This window comes from Coregonus clupeaformis, unplaced genomic scaffold (assembly GCF_020615455.1).
Source record: "Coregonus clupeaformis isolate EN_2021a unplaced genomic scaffold, ASM2061545v1 scaf2872, whole genome shotgun sequence".
NCBI classification, from domain to species: Eukaryota; Metazoa; Chordata; class Actinopteri; order Salmoniformes; family Salmonidae; genus Coregonus; species Coregonus clupeaformis.
The window spans coordinates 20,001-37,500 of record NW_025536326.1 but is presented as its reverse complement, the minus strand read 5'-3'; the positions used below and the strand labels follow the sequence as shown (position 1 = coordinate 37,500).

At 42.1% G+C, this 17,500-nt stretch overlaps 1 protein-coding gene across 1 annotated transcript in view; it reads left to right on the top strand.

The window, feature by feature from the left end:
* LOC121554638 (tyrosine-protein kinase Tec-like) overlaps positions 1 to 17,500 on the top strand; it is a 47,748-nt gene that overhangs the window by 15,885 nt on the left and 14,363 nt on the right. Inside the window, exons 5-12 of the mRNA XM_041868296.2 lie at positions 628 to 756; positions 2,000 to 2,049; positions 3,686 to 3,885; positions 5,277 to 5,342; positions 9,415 to 9,469; positions 10,334 to 10,413; positions 10,597 to 10,730; positions 10,900 to 10,974. Of these exons, the coding sequence (XP_041724230.1) occupies positions 628 to 756; positions 2,000 to 2,049; positions 3,686 to 3,885; positions 5,277 to 5,342; positions 9,415 to 9,469; positions 10,334 to 10,413; positions 10,597 to 10,730; positions 10,900 to 10,974 (789 nt within the window). The remainder of the gene's footprint in view (positions 1 to 627; positions 757 to 1,999; positions 2,050 to 3,685; positions 3,886 to 5,276; positions 5,343 to 9,414; positions 9,470 to 10,333; positions 10,414 to 10,596; positions 10,731 to 10,899; positions 10,975 to 17,500) is intronic.

Genomic DNA, 17,500 nt, shown 5'->3' with positions numbered 1-17,500 from the left:
ATTTACATCCTCTAGTTGTTGTATCCTATGCTACGCTACGCTGTAAAATCTGTTGTTGTCATCATACAGATGTAGGATCTTAATTTGAGCCAGTTTGCTGCAGCAGGAAAATAATCCTCCAGCAACAGGAAATGTGAATTATTATGTGGATTATAATTAATGGTAGGGGTTTATAGATTGTAAAGTGGAAATTGCAACGTTTTTAGAAGCTTAAAAAAATTAAATTAAATTAAACATCGAATACACTAAAAGTTTGCATTTCCTGCCGTGCAGGAATATTCTCAGCAACAAAAGAGTAATCAAATGAAGATCCTACATCTGTAGGTACAGTGAGGGGGAAAAAAAGTATTTGATCCCCTGCTGATTTTGTAAGTTTGCCCACTGACAAAGAGATGATCAGTCTATAATTTTAATGGTAGGTTTATTTGAACAGTGAGAGACAGAATAACAACAACAAAAAATCCAGAAAAACGCATGTCAAAAATGTTATAAATTAGATAATAATAAATAAATAATAATTATTATTAACATAGTAGGCCTATGTTATATCTCTCCGGTAGCTGATTGACCAGATCTTTTCCTCTCTTGTGTGTTTTTGTTGTTGTTGTTGTTGTTGTTGTGTTCCAGAGATCAAGGAGAACTCTGTGATCGTTACTAAGTTCCACCCTCAGTTCTGGATGGAGGGGGTGTGGCTGTGCTGTCGTCAGGCAGAGAAACTGGCCCCGGGCTGTGAGGAGTACAACCTGTTTGGAGACCGTAAGATCTGTCTGTCTTATCGTTGCCAGAATAATGTGGACACACCTTCAAAAATTATCTAGTAAATGATAGTTATGAAATAAACCGGAACTTTCCACTCGATAAATTGAAAAGGCACTCGAACAAAAAGCTCTGAGGAAGGCCTTGAGGCCGATATGTAAAGCTTAATAAAGAGCAGTGATGCTGGTATCACTGCTCTTGCTAGTATCACTGCTCTTGCTAGTATCACTGCTCTTGCTAGTATCACTGCTTTTGCCAGCAAGAGCAGTGATACCAGCAAGAGCAGTGATACCAGCAAGAGCAGTGATACCAGCAAGAGCATTTATACTGTGATACTTGTAAGACCAGTGATGCCAGCAAGACCAGTGATGCCAGCAAGACCAGTGATGCCAGCGAGACCAGTGATGCCAGCGAGACCAGTGATGCCAGCGAGACCAGTGATGCCAGCGAGACCAGTGATGCCAGCGAGACCAGTGATGCCAGCAAGACCAGTGATGCCAGCTAGAGCAGTGATGCCAGCTAGAGCAGTGATGCCAGTTAGAGCAGTGATGCCAGTTAGAGCAGTGATGCCAGTTAGAGCAGTGATGCCAGTTAGGGCAGTGATGCCAGTTAGGGCAGTGATGCCAGTTAGGGCAGTGATGCCAGTTAGAGCAGTGATGCCAGTTAGAGCAGTGATGCCAGTTAGAGCAGTGATGCCAGTTAGAGCAGTGATGCCAGTTAGAGCAGTGATGCCAGTTAGAGCAGTGATACCAGCGAGGGCAGTGATACTAGTTAGAGCAGTGTACAGCTTTCTTCTTTTTTCTCTTAAGAAATAATTAATATTTCTCCTGTTCCTGAGTTAATATTATATTAAGTTATGTGAGAGGTTATAGACCCACAGTCAGTGTCCAGATTTCAGCTAGGCTGCTATTCATTTGAACCCATTGACGTGCCATTTTGAAGTCCTGGTCTTGTGACTGTAAACTAGATGACTGTTCTGGCTCCTCCTTTCTCTTTAACTTCAACTCTCCATTTCGCAGCTTTTTCTTATTCAATTAAACTTCGAAGTTGTCCTTTTTGCCTCAGTGGGCTTTTTCTGCCCAAAAGCATTTGGCTGCGGATTATGAGTCAACCTGCGGGGGTTTGTGGGTTATGTGTCAACCCTGCATATCACTAATACACACATACACACTCATGAGGACATGTTCTCTGTAGCTGTTGACTTTGAATAATGAAAGAACCATTCTCTTCTTCCTCTTTTCAGTTTCGAGGAAACTTCTTCCCCCCATACCTGGAGAGGAGGGCACAGGAAGTGTATGAACACTTGTCTAGTTCCTCAGTCTCTCTCTCTCTGTCTCTCTCTCTGTCTCTCTCTCTCTCTCTCTCTCTCTCTCTCTCTCTCTCTCTCTCTCTCTCTCTCTCTCTCTCTCTCTCTCTCTCTCTCTCTCTCTCTCTCTCTCTCTGTCTCTCTGTCTCTCTCTCTCTGTCTCTCTCTCTGTCTCTCTGTCTCTCTCTGTCTCTGTCTCTCTGTCTCTCTCTCTCTGTCTCTCTCTCTGTCTCTCTGTCTCTCTCTCTGTCTCTGTCTCTCTCTCTGTCTCTGTCTGTCTGTCTCTGTCTCTGTCTCTGTCTCTCTCTGTCTCTCTCTCTGTCTGTCTCTCTCTGTCTCTGTCTGTCTGTCTGTCTGTCTGTCTGTCTGTCTGTCTGTCTCACACTCACAAACCCTTCTGAGTCATTCCGCCTCAAAAAGCACAACAATGAGGATTTCGACATCGACCATCTCAGATTGTTCTGAAATCGTTTCTGTAGATAGAAACAGATACGATTAGCATTCCTGAAACATTATTTTGTTGAAATATAATTTCATCTCAGAAATTAAGCCAATTGAGTGCACCCAAATTGGCAATTTTATGTATTTATAGGATTCATATAATCTTCAATAAAGATAGTGCCTAACATCTGATCCGGGCCATAATTCTTCCTAACAATGAGTAAGACATGAGGAATCCAATAAAATTATCAAAAGCCACCCATGGACCCCCCCACACCCCACACCAATCCCACCCCAACAACCAGTGTCTGTTCTCTATTTCTGACAAGTAGTATGGAGCTGCTGCTTGGAGTATTGCTGCCTTTTAATATATCCCCTGTGAATCCGGTGATGTGTTTTTTTAACAATTTATTTTCACCATGAGCAAAAGCAATTGGTTTTCTACCCAAAATTGCAAAGAAAATATTGTGATCCATTTAATAAACACAAGAGACCAGTAAAAATTGATTAAAGGGTGTGGTAGCAGGAACAGCGGCATCTAGTGGTCAAAACCTGGGATTTTCACACTAATTTATGGTAAATAATGCACGTGACTTCAATGGCAAATTTTTCTGAACAGTGGGGGGAAAAAAAACATCACCAGATTCACAGGGAATACATTACATAAGAGGAAGAAATAATACTCCAAGCAGCAGCTCCATACTACTTGTCAGACATGGAGAACTAATACTTTATACTGGTTGTTGGGGTGGGATTGGTGTGGGGTGTGGGGGGGTCCCTGGGTGGCTTTTGATAATTTTATTGGATTCCTCATGTCTTACTCATTGTTAGGAAGAATTATGGCCCAAATCGGATGTTCGGTGCAATCAATTAGCTTAATTTCTCAGAGATCTAAATATATTTCAACAAAATAATGTTTCAGGAATGCTAATATTATCTGTTTCTAACTACAGAAACGATTTCAGAACAATCTGAGATGGTGGGTGTCATGGCTTTGCTGAAATGACATGGAATAACCCTTCTGTCTTCTAGAATTTATTTTGTAATATTCCTCTACGAATAATAAGCTATAACATAAACTAGTCATACCTAGCAACAAGACAAGCTGGAGCCAACAAAAACAGGACAAAGTTAACAAATGTTCCTTCTCCTCCCTTCCTCTTTCCTCCCTCCCTCCCCCAGTCTCGTCGGCCTCCCCCTCCCCCCCCTCCCGTACACGGCCCTGATGATGATGATGATGGTAGTGTTGTTGAGGAGGTTGTGATAGCCCTGTATGACTTCAATGGTCCTGAACCACATGACCTCACTATGACCAAGGGAGGAGAATACGTCATACTGGAGAAATGTGACATCAACTGGTACAAGGCCCGCAACACATACGGGTCAGTACAGTGTGTATGTGAGCCTTTGTTTACTGTAATTTGGCCCCTGGTATAATCTCACTGTAATTTGGCCCCTGGTATAATCTCACTGTAACTTGGCCCTGGTATAATCTCACTGTAACTTGGCCCCTGGTGTAATCTCACTGTAACTTGGCCCCTGGTGTAATCTCACTGTAACTTGACCCCTGGTATAATCTCACTGTAACTTGGCCCTGGTATAATCTCACTGTAACTTGGCCCCTGGTATAATCTCACTGTAACTTGGCCCCTGGTGTAATCTCACTGTAACTTGGCCCCTGGTATAATCTCACTGTAACTTGGCCCCTGGTGTAATCTCACTGTAACTTGGCCCCTGGTATAATCTCACTGTAACTTGGCCCCTGGTATAATCTCACTGTAACTTGGCTCCTTGGTATAATCTCACTGTAACTTGGCCCCTGGTATAATCTCACTGTAACTTGGCCCCTGGTATAATCTCACTGTAACTTGGCCCCTGGTATAATCTCACTGTAACTTGGCCCCTGGTATAATCTCACTGTAACTTGGCCCCTGGTATAATCTCACTGTAACTTGGCCCCTGGTATAATCTCACTGTAACTTGACCCCTGGTGTAATCTCACTGTAACTTGGCCCCTGGTGTAATCTCACTGTAACTTGGCCCCTGGTGTAATCTCACTGTAACTTGGCCCCTGGTGTAATCTCACTGTAACTTGGCCCCTGGTGTAATCTCACTGTAACTTGGCCCCTTGGTATAATCTCACTGTAACTTGGCCCCTGGTATAATCTCACTGTAACTTGACCCCTGGTATAATCTCACTGTAACTTGGCCCCTGGTATAATCTCACTGTAACTTGGCCCCTGGTATAATCTCACTGTAACTTGGCCCCTGGTATAATCTCACTGTAACTTGGCCCTTGGTATAATCTCACTGTAACTTGGCCCCCTGGTATAATCTCACTGTAACTTGGCCCCTTGGTATAATCTCACTGTAACTTGGCCCCTGGTATAATCTCACTGTAACTTGGCCCCTGGTGTAATCTCACTGTAACTTGGCCCCTGGTGTAATCTCACTGTAACTTGGCCCCTGGTATAATCTCACTGTAACTTGGCCCCTGGTATAATCTCACTGTAACTTGGCCCCTGGTGTAATCTCGCTGTAACTTGGCCCCTGGTATAATCTCACTGTAACTTGGCCCCTGGTGTAATCTCGCTGTAACTTGGCCCCTGGTATAATCTCACTGTAACTTGGCCCCTGGTGTAATCTCGCTGTAACTTGGCCCCTGGTATAATCTCACTGTAACTTGGCCCCTGGTATAATCTTGGTCTTTGGACCTTCACATTGCACATCTGAGTTTGTTTGTTTGTTTGTTTGTTTGTTTGTTGACATGCAGGGAGGAGGGGTACATCCCCAGCAACTACGTGACAGAGAAGAAGTTGGGGAACCTGGAACAGTATGCGTGAGTAAAGTGCTGTGAGGCTAGAACGTGGTAAAGAACACCATTAGAACGTGGTGTTGCTTTTACATCAGCACTAGGGTAGATGCTAAGAGGGATCCTTACCTAACCTTAACCCTTTTAAATGTAAACTTTAATAACCCCCCCCCCCCACCACCACCACCACATTGCGATTTAAAACATTTTAGCATCCCCCCTCTTCAAAGCGGAGAGAAGTATTTTGAGTTTTATAGTTCATTTCCTGCAATTCTACACATTTTGCCATAAGGTGGAGAGAAATGTTTGCAGTTTTTTAAATATGATATCTGAGTGAGACTGACTAACAAAATTTAAAGGGGTTCCCCCCCGGTTGGTAATTCAACTAAGTTTAGATAGCTGACCGTTACACTAATTTACCAATCTAAAAAAAATGTTTATTCTGACATGAGCTAAGTGAGTGACTATCAATGACTGACGTAAGTAACTGCTGATGCACAACCAAGAGTCGACTGTCAGCCACTAGCTAGCCTAACGTTGAATTATGAAATAGATTTGCCATCAAAAGGTTGCATTAGTAAACACCCCCAAGAGGGAAAGGATTAGCCGCTAACAACTCCATTAAAGTTGGCAAGTAAGTCAACCTGGTCTCAGAGCATTAGTGTGTTTATTCTGTAAGTAAATCCGAGACACTCAATTCGAAATAGAATAGTAAAATAAACTTATCACAGTAAATTGAGACCCCAACTAAGTAAAAAAAAAAATACATATACAGGAATTCCCAAATACAGGAACACCCCGAATTGCGGCCTGCAGTTGTAGCTCAGTCGGTAGAGCACGGCGCTTGTAACGCCCAGGGTAGTGGGTTCGATCCCCGGGACCACCCCATACGTAAAAATGTATGCGCACATGACTAAGTCGCTTTGGATAAAAGCATCTGCTAAATGGCATATTATATTATTATTATTATTATTATTATTAAGTAAACTCAGCAAAAAAAGAAACGTCCCTTTTTCAGGACCCTGTCTTTAAAGATAATTAGTAAAAATCCAAATAACTTCACAGATCTTCATTGTAAAGGGTTTAAACACTGTTTCCCATGCTTGTTCAATGAACCATAAACAATTAATGAACATGCACCTGTGGAACGATCGTTAAGACACTAACAGCTTACAGATGGTAGGCAATTAAGGTCACAGTTATGAAAACTTAGGACACTAAAGAGGCCTTTCTACTGACTCTGAAAAACACCAAAAGAAAGATGCCCAGGGTCCCTGCTCATCTGCATGAACGTGCCTTAGGCATGCTGCAAGGAGGCATGAGGACTACAGATGTGGCCAAGGCAATAAATTGCAATGTCCATACTGTGAGATGCCTAAGACAGTGCTACAGGGAGACAGGACGGACAGCTGATCGTCCTCGCAGTGGCAGACCACGTGTAACAACACCTGCACAGGATCGGTACATCCGAACATCACACCTGCGGGACAGGTACAGGATGGCAACAACAATTGCCCGAGTTACACCAGGAACGCACAATCCCTCCATCAGTGCTCAGACTGTCCGCAATAGGCTGAGAGAAGCTGGACTGAGGACTTGTAGGCCTGTTGTAAGGCAGGTCCTCACCAGACATCACCGGCAACAACGTCGCCTATGGGCACAAACCCACCGTCGCTGGACCAGACAGGACTGGCAAAAAGTGCTCATCACTGACACGTCACGGTTTTGTCTCACCAGGGGTGATGGTCGGATTCGCGTTTATCGTCGAAGGAATGAGCGTTACACCGAGGCCTGTACTCTGGAGCGGGATCGATTTGGAGGTGGAGGGTTCGTCATGGTCTGGGGCGGTGTGTCACAGCATCATCGGACTGAGTTTGTTGTCATTGCAGGCAATCTCAACGCTGTGCGCTACAGGGAAGACATCCTCCTCCCTCATGTGGTACCCTTCCTGCAGGCTCATCCTGACATGACCCTCCAGCATGACAATGCCACCAGCCATCCTGCTCGTTCTGTGCGTGATTTCCTGCAAGACAGGGATGTCAGTGTTCTGCCATGGCCAGCAAGGAGCCTGGATCTCAATCCCATTGAGCAGGTCTGGGACCTGTTGGATCGGAGGGTGAGGGCTAGGGCTATTCCCCCCAGAAATGTCAGGGAACTTGCAGGTGTCTTTGTGGAAGAGTGGGGTAACATCTCACAGCAAGAACTGGCAAATCTGGTGCAGTCCATGAGGAGGAGATGCACTGCAGTACTTAATGCAGCTGATGGCCACACCAGATACTGACTGTTACTTTTGATTTTGACCCCCCGCCCCTTTGTTCAGGGACACATTATTCCATTTCGGTTAGTCACATGTCTGTGGAACTTGTTCAGTTCAGTTGTTGAATCTTGTTGAGATGGGTGTGGCTTGATGACTGTTGCACTTCCGATTTCAAGGGCAATGGTCAAGGGCAGCCTTTTCCCACAATCTATAAGGGCACTCTCTGGTTGAATTTAATATTTCAGATTTCAATAATTTTCATTTCGAGTTTTAAGGTTGTTATTGTTATTTTTTGATTTTTTTTATATCAGGCTACCCCCTAGTATGGGAACGGCTTGACGGAAATGGTAGCAGAAGGTGAATGTTAAACGTTTGTTGCACACACATCCAGATGACGCCGCGTACCATGATGCTGTCGGTGCGATTTGAGGCGGTAGTCGTGGATGGATCAGAGCAACAGATAGAATTGGTCAATAGGTGTCATAATTACCTGGAGGAATCTGACCTGCAATAGGTAAACAAAGCCGCTGTACTTATATAAAAATGTATCACTTTGAAGTGACACAAATTACAAATTTAAGCTTTCACCTATCCATTTCGAGATACTTTTGGATATATAGTGTATGTGGTCACCCCTTCAAATTAGTGGATTCGGCTATTTCAGCCACACCCGTTGCTGACAGGTGTATAAAATCGAGCACACAGCCATGCAATCTCCATAGACAAACATTGGCAGTAGAATGGCCCTTACTGAAGAGCTCAGTGACTTTCAACGTGGCACCGTCATAGGATGCCACCTTTCCAACAAGTCAGTTCGTCACATTTCTGCCCTGCTAGAGCTGCCCCGGTCAACTGTAAGTGCTGTTATTGGGAAGTGGAAACGTCTAGGAGCAACAACGGCTCAGCCCTAAAATGGTAGGCCACACAAGCTCACAGAACGGGACCGCCGAGTGCTGAAGCACGTAGCGCGTAAAAATTGTCTGTCCTCGGTTGCAACACTCACTACCGAGTTCCAAACTGCCTCTGGAAGCAACGTCAGCACAATAACTGTTCGTTGGGAGCTTCATGAAATGGGTTTCCATGGCCGAGCAGCCGCACACAAGCCTAAGGTCACCATGAGCAATGCCAAGCATCGGCTGGAGTAGTGTAAAGCTCGCCGCCATTGGACTCTGGAGCAGTGGAAATGCGTTCTCTGGAGCGATGAACCACGCTTCACCATCTGGCAGTCTGACGGACCCTTAGTTCCAGCAAAGGGAAATCTTAACGCTACAGCATACAATGATGTTCTAGACGATTCTGTGCTTCCAACTTTGTGGCAACAGTTTGGGGAAGGCCCTTTCCTGTTTCAGCATTACAATGCCGCCATGCACAAAGCGAGGTCCATACAGAAATGGTTTGTCGAGATCGGTGTGGAAGAACTTGACTGACCTGCAGAGCCCTGACCTCAACCACATCGAACACCTTTGGGATGAAATGGAACGCCGACTGCGAGCCAGGCCTAGTTACCCAACATCAGTGCCCGACCTCACTAATGCTCTTGTGGCTGAATGGAAGCAAGTCCCCGCAGCAATGTTCCAACATCTAGTGGAAAGCCTTCCCAGAAGAGTGGAGGCTGTTATAGCAGCAAAGGGGGGGACCAACTCCATATTAATGCCCATGATTTTGGAATGAGATGTTCAATGAGCAGGTGTCCACATACTTTTGGTAATGTAGAGTATATTAAACGATTTAAAGAAATTTGAGATTTTATTTGGGATTTACTGAGTCTGGCTTTAAGCGTTTTTATATGAACTAATGGATATAATAATTAATATTAATAAATAAAGTGTTGTGTGTTTTCAGCTGGTACAGTAAACACGTCAACCGGAACAAAGCAGAGGAACTACTGCGGAGAGAGGCGAGTTGATAAATAAATAAATAAATAAATATATATATATATATACACAGTACCAGTCAAAGGTTTGGACACACCTACTCATTCAAGGGTTTTTATTTTATTTGTACTATTTTCTACATTGTAGAATAATAGTGAAGACATCAACACTATGAAATAACACATATGGAATCATGTAGTAACCAAAAAAGTGTTAAAGAAATCAATATATATTTGATATTCTTCAAATAGCCACCCTTTGCTTGGAAAAGCATTTCCTCATGAAGCTGGTTGAGAGAATGCCAAGAGTGTGCAAAAGCTGTCATCAAGGCAGAGGGTGGCTATTTGAAGCTGTCATCAAGGCAGAGGGTGGCTATTTGAAGCTGTCATCAAGGCAGAGGGTGGCTATTTAAAGCTGTCATCAAGGCAGAGGGTGGCTATTTGAAGCTGTCATCAAGGCAGAGGGTGGCTATTTAAAGCTGTCATCAAGGCAGAGGGTGGCTATTTAAAGCTGTCATCAAGGCAAAGGGTGGCTATTTAAAGCTGTCATCAAGGCAGAGGGCGGCTATTTAAAGCTGTCATCAAGGCAGAGGGTGGCTATTTAAAGCTGTCATCAAGGCAGAGGGTGGCTATTTGAAGCTGTCATCAAGGCAGAGGGTGGCTATTGGCTATTTGAAGAATCTCAAATATAAAACATATTTTGATTTGTTGAACACTTTCTTTTTTTTTTTTGGTTACTACATAATTATTACATAGTTTTGATGTTTTCACTATTATTCTACAATGTAGAAAATAGTAAAAATTAAAGAAAAACCCTGGAATGAGTAGGTGTGTCCAAACCTTTGACTGGTACTGTATGCGTGTGAGTAACTCTGTCTCCCTCTACAGGATAAAGAGGGAGGGTTCATGGTAAGAGACTCCAGTAAACCAGGAACGTTTACCGTCTCCCTGTACACCAAGTCAGCAGGGTACGCATCAATAGGGAGGGGGGGATGGATGGATGGAGGGAGGGAGGGTGGGGTTTATCCTAGGTTATAACGTTTTAAATGTTATCTTGGGTCAGCATAATGTTTCAATTCTTCGTGTCAGTAAAACATTGTCTGAAGTTTGGATCAGTCAAACGTTGTATAAACGTTGTGTGACGGTCATAGGGAGGGGGGTGTGGCTATCAGGCATTACCACATCAAGGAGACCCCAGGCAGCCCCAGACAGTTCTACCTGGCTGAGAAACACCTGTTCACCTCCATACCTGACCTCATAGAGTACCACAACTACAACGCTGCAGGTGGAGCGCACACACACACACACACACACACACACACACACACACACACACAATAATACACATGTATTCACATGTACCAAGGGGGGGACACACACTTTGTAATGTCACCCTCTCCTCTCCTCTCCTCCTCCTCTCCCCACCTCCCCTCCCCTCTCCTCTCCTGTCTCAGGTCTGGTAGCCAGGTTGAGGTATCCAGTAGGAAAGAAAGAGAGATCAGCTCCATCCACAGCAGGCTTCAGCTACGGTGAGATTCTACTCTACTCTACTCTACTATACACTACTCTAGTCTACTCTACTCTACTCTACACTACTATACTCTACTCTACTCTACTATACACTACACTACTCTACTCTACTCTACACTACACTACACTACACTACACTACTCTACTCTACTCTACTCTACTCTACTATACACTACTCTAGTCTACTCTACTCTACTCTACACTACTATACTCTACTCTACTCTACTATACACTACACTACTCTACTCTACACTACACTACACTTACTCTACTCTACTCTACTCTACTCTACTCTACTCTACTATACACTACTCTACTCTACTCTACTCTACACTACACTACTCTACTCTACTCTACTCTACTCTACTCTACTCTACACTACTATACTCTACTCTACTCTACTCCACTCTACTCTACTCTACCCCTACTCTATCTCTCTACCTACTCTACTCTACTCTACTCTACTCTACTCTACTCTACTCTACCTACTCTACTCTACTCTACTCTACTCACTACCTACACTACTCTACTCTACTCTACTCTACTCTACTCTACACTACTCTCTACACTACACTACTCTACTCTACTCTACTCTCTACTCTACTCTACTCTACACTACTCTACTCTACTCTACTCTACTCTTACTCTACTATACACTACTCTACACTACTCTACTCTACTCTACTATATACTCTACTCTCTCTACTCTACTCTACTCTACACTACTCTACTCTACACTACTCTACTCTACACTACTCTACTCTACACTACTATACTCTACTCTACCTCTACTATACACTACTCTACTCTACTCTACTCTACTATACACTACTCTACTCTACTCTACTCTACTCTACTCTACTATACACTACTCTCACTACTCTACACTACTCTACTCTACACTACTCTACTCTACACTACTCTACTCTACACTACTCTACTCTACACTACTCTACTCTACTCTACTCTACTCTACACTACTCTACTCTACTCTACTCTACTATACACTAATCTACTATACTATACTATACTCTACTCTACTCTACTCTACTCTACTCTACTATACACTAATCTACTATACTATACTCTACTCTACACTACTATACACTACTCTACTCTACTCTACTATACACTACTCTACACTACTCTACTCTACTCTACTATACTCTACTCTACTCTACTATACACTACTCTACTATACTATACTATACACTACTCTACTATACTATACACTACTCTACTCTACTCTACTCTACTATACTATACTATACACTACTCTACTCTACTCTACTATACACTACTCTACACTACACTACACTACACTACACTACTCTACTCTACTCTACTCTACTCTACTCTACTCTACTCTACTATACACTACTCTACACTACTCTACTCTACACTTACTCTACTCTACTATACACTACTCTACTCTACACTACTCTATACTATACACTACTCTACTCTACTATACACTACTCTACTCTACTCTACTCTACTCTACTCTACTCTACTCTACTCTACTATACACTAATCTACTCTACTCTACTATACACTACTCTACACTACTCTACTCTACTCTACTCTACTATACACTACACTACTCTACACTACTCTACTCTACTATACACTAATCTACTATACTATACACTACTCTACTCTACTCTACACTACTCTACTCTACACTACTCTACTCTACTCTACTCTACTCTACTCTACTCTACTCTACACTACTCTACACTACTCTACTCTACTCCTACTCTTACTATACACTACATTACACCACACTACACTACACTACACTATCTCTACTCTACACTACTCTACTCTACTATACTCTACTCTACTCTACTCTACACTACTCTACTCTACTCTACTCTACTCTACTCTACACTAATCTACTATACTATACTATACTCTACTCTACACTACTATACACTATTCTACTCTACTCTACTCTACTCTACTCTACTCTACTCTACTCTACACTACTCTACTCTACTCTACTCTACTCTACTCTACTATACACTACTCTACACTCACTCCTACTCTACTCTACTCTACTCTCTACTACTCTACTCTACACTACTCTACTCTACACTACTCTACTCTACACTACTCTACTCTACACTACTCTACTCTACTCTACACTACTCTACTCTACTATACACTAATCTACTATACACTAATCTACTATACTATACTATACTCTACTCTACACTACTATACACTATTCTACTCTACTCTACTCTACACTACTATACACTATTCTACTCTACTCTACTCTACTCTACTCTACTATACACTACTCTACACTACTCTACTCTACTCTACTCTACTATACACTAATCTACTCTACACTACTATACACTATTCTACTCTACTCTACTCTACTCTACTCTACTCTACTCTACTCTACTCTACTCTACTCTACTATACACTAATCTACTATACTATACTATACTCTACTCTACACTACTCTACTCTACTATACTCTACTCTACTATACTATACACGACTCTACTCTACACTACTCTACACTACTCTACTCTACTCTACTCTACACTACTCTACTCTACACTACTCTACTCTACTCTACTCTACTCTACTCTACTCTACTCTACTCTACTCTACACTAATCTACTATACTATACTATACTCTACTCTACACTACTATACACTATTCTACTCTCTCTACTCTACTCTACTCTACTCTACTCTACTCTACTATACACTACTATACACTACTCTACTATACTCTACTCTACTCTACACTACTCTACACTACTCTACTCTACTCTACTCTACTATACACTACTCTACACTACTCTACACTACTCTACTCTACTCTACTATACACTACTATACACTACTCTACTCTACTCTACTCTACTCTACTCTACTCTACACTACACTACACTACACACTACACTACTCTACTCTACTCTACTATACTCTACACTATTCTACTCTACTCTACTATACTATACACTACTCTACACTACTCAGTCTCCTGAGTGGCGCAGTGGTCTAAGGCACTGCATCGCAGTGCTAACTGTGCTACTAGAGATCCTGGTTCGAATCCAGGCTCTGTCGCAGCCGGCGCGACCGGGAGACTCGTGGGCGGCGCACAATTGGCCCAGCGTGCGTCCAGGGTAGGGGGAGGGGAATGGCTGGCAGGGGATGTAGCTCAGTTGATAGAGCATGGCGTTTTGCAGCGCCAGGTTGTGGGTTCGATTTCCATGGGGGGCCAGTATAAAAAAAAAAAAAAAAAAAAGGTATTCACTAACTGTAAGTCGCTCTGGATAAGAGCGTCTGCTAAATGACTAAAATGTAAATGTAAATGTACTCTACTCTACACTACTCTACTCTACTCTACTCTACTCTACACTACTCTACTCTACTATACTATACACTACTATACACTACTCTCTACACTACTCTACTCTACTATACTCTCACTCTACTCTCACTCTACTCACCTCTACACTACTATACACTGCTACTCTCTACACTACTATACACTAATACCCTACTCTACTCTACTCTACTCTACTCTACACTTACTCCACTCTACTCCACTCTACTCTACTCTACTCTCACTCTCACACTTTACTCTACTCTACTCTACTCTACTCTGCTCTACTCTACTCTACTCTACTCTACTCTCACTCTCTACTCTACTCTACTATACACTACTATACACTACTACTACACTACTCTACTATACACTACTATACACATACTCTACTCTACTATACTCTACTCTACTATACACTACTATACACTACTCTACACTACACTACACTACACTACACTACTATACTATACACTACTCTACACTACTCTACACCTACCTCTACTCTACTCTACTCTACTCTACTCTACTCTACTCTACTCTACACTACTCTACTCTACTCTACTCTACTCTACTCTACTCTACTCTACTCTACTCTACTATAAACTACTATACACTACTCTACACTACTCTACACTACTCTACACTACTCTACTCTACTCTACTATACTATACACTACTATACACTACTCTACACTACTATATACTACTCTACTCTACTCTACTATACACTACTCTACTCTACTCTACTCTACTATACCACTCACTCTACTCTACTCTACTCTACTCTACTCTACTCTACTCTACTCTACTCTACTCTACTCTACTCTACACTACTATACACTACTCTACTCTACTATACTATACACTACTATACACTACTCTACTATACTCTACTCTACACTACTCTACTCTACACTACTCTACACTACTCTACTATACTCTACTCTACTCTACACTACTCTACTCTACTCTACACTACTTCTCTACTCTACACCACCTCTTCTCTACTCTACTCTACTCTACTCCTCTACTCTACTATACACTACTATACTCTACTCTCACACTACTCTACTCTACTCTACTCTACACTACTATACACTACTCTACACTACTCTACTCTACTCTACTCTACACTACTCTACTCTACTCTACTCTACTATACACTACTATACACTACTCTACTCTACTCTACTCTACTATACACTACTCTACTCTACTCTACTCTACACTACTATACACTACTCTACTCTACTCTACACTACTCTACTATACTCTACTCTACACTACTCTACTCTACTCTACTCTACTCTACTCTACTCTACTCTACTCTACTCTACTCTACTCTACTATACACTACTCTACTATACTCTACTCTACTATACACTACTCTACTCTACTCTACTCTACTCTACTATACACTACTCTACTCTACTCTACTCTACTATACACTACTCTACTCTACACTACTCTACACTACTCTACACTACTCTACTATACTCTACTCTACACTACTCTACTCTACTATACTCTACTCTACTCTACTCTACTCTACTCTACACTACCCTACTCTACTCTACTCTACTCTACTACTCTACTCTACTCTACTCTACTCTACACTACACTACTCTACACTACTCTACTCTACTCTACTCTACTCTACACTACTCTACTATACACTCACTCTACTCTACTCTACTCTACTCTACTCTACACTACTCTCACTCTACTCTACTCTACTCTACTCTACTCTACTCTATCTCTACTCTACTCTACTTACTCTACACTACACTACACTACACTCACACTACTCTACTCTACTCTACTCTACTCTCACTCTACTCACTCTACTCTACACTACACTACACTACACTACACTACTCTACTCTACTCTACCTCTACCTCTACTCTACTCTACTCTCACTCTCACTCTACTCTACTCTACTACTACTACTCTCTACTCTACTCTACACCTCTACCTACACTACTCTACCTCTACTCTACTCTACTCTACTCTACTCTACTCTATTCTACTCTACTCTACTCTACTCTACTCTCACTCTCACTCTACTCTACCTCCACTTTCTCTACTCTTTACTCTACTCTCTCCACTCTACTCTACTCTACTATACACTACTACTACACTACTCTACTCACCTCTACTATACTCTACTCTACTCTACCTCTACTATACACTACTCTACTCACTCTACCTACCTCTACTCTACTATGCACTACTCTACACCACACTACTCTCCTACCCTCTACTATACTCTACTCTACTCTACCTCTACTCTACTCTACTCTACTTTACCTCTACTCTACTTTCACTCTACCTACTACTCTACTCTACTCTACTCTACTCTACACCTACTCTACTCTACTCTACCTACACTACACTACTCTACTCTACTCTACACTACTCTACTATACACTACTCTACTCTACACTACTCTACTCTACTCTACACTACTCTACACTACTCTACTCTACTCTACTCTACTCTACACTACTCTACTATACACTACTCTACTCTACTCTACACTACTCTACTATACACTACTCTACTCTACTCTACTCTACTCTACTCTACTCTACTATACACTACTCTACTCTACACTACTGTACTCTACTCTACTCTACACTACTCTACTCTACTCTACTCTACTATACACTATTCTACTCTACTCTACTCTACTCTACTCTACTCTACTCTCTACTCTACTCTACTCTACTATACACTATTCTACTCTACTCTACTCTACTCTACTCTACTCTACTCTACTCTACTCTACTCTACTCTACTCTACTCTACTATACACTGTTCTCTACTCTACTCTACTCTACTCTACCTACTCTACTATACACTACTCTACTCTACTCTACTCTACTCTACACTACTCTACTCTACTATACACTACTCTACTATACACTACTCTACTCTACACTACTCTACTCTACTCTACTCTACTATACACTATTCTACTCTACTCTACTATACTCTACTCTACTCTACTCTACTCTACTCTACTCTACTCTACTCTACTCTACTCTACTCTACTCTACTCTACTATACACTACTCTACCTCTACACTACTCTACTCTACTCTACACTACTCTACTCTACTCTACTCTACTCTACTCTACTATATACACTATTCTACCTC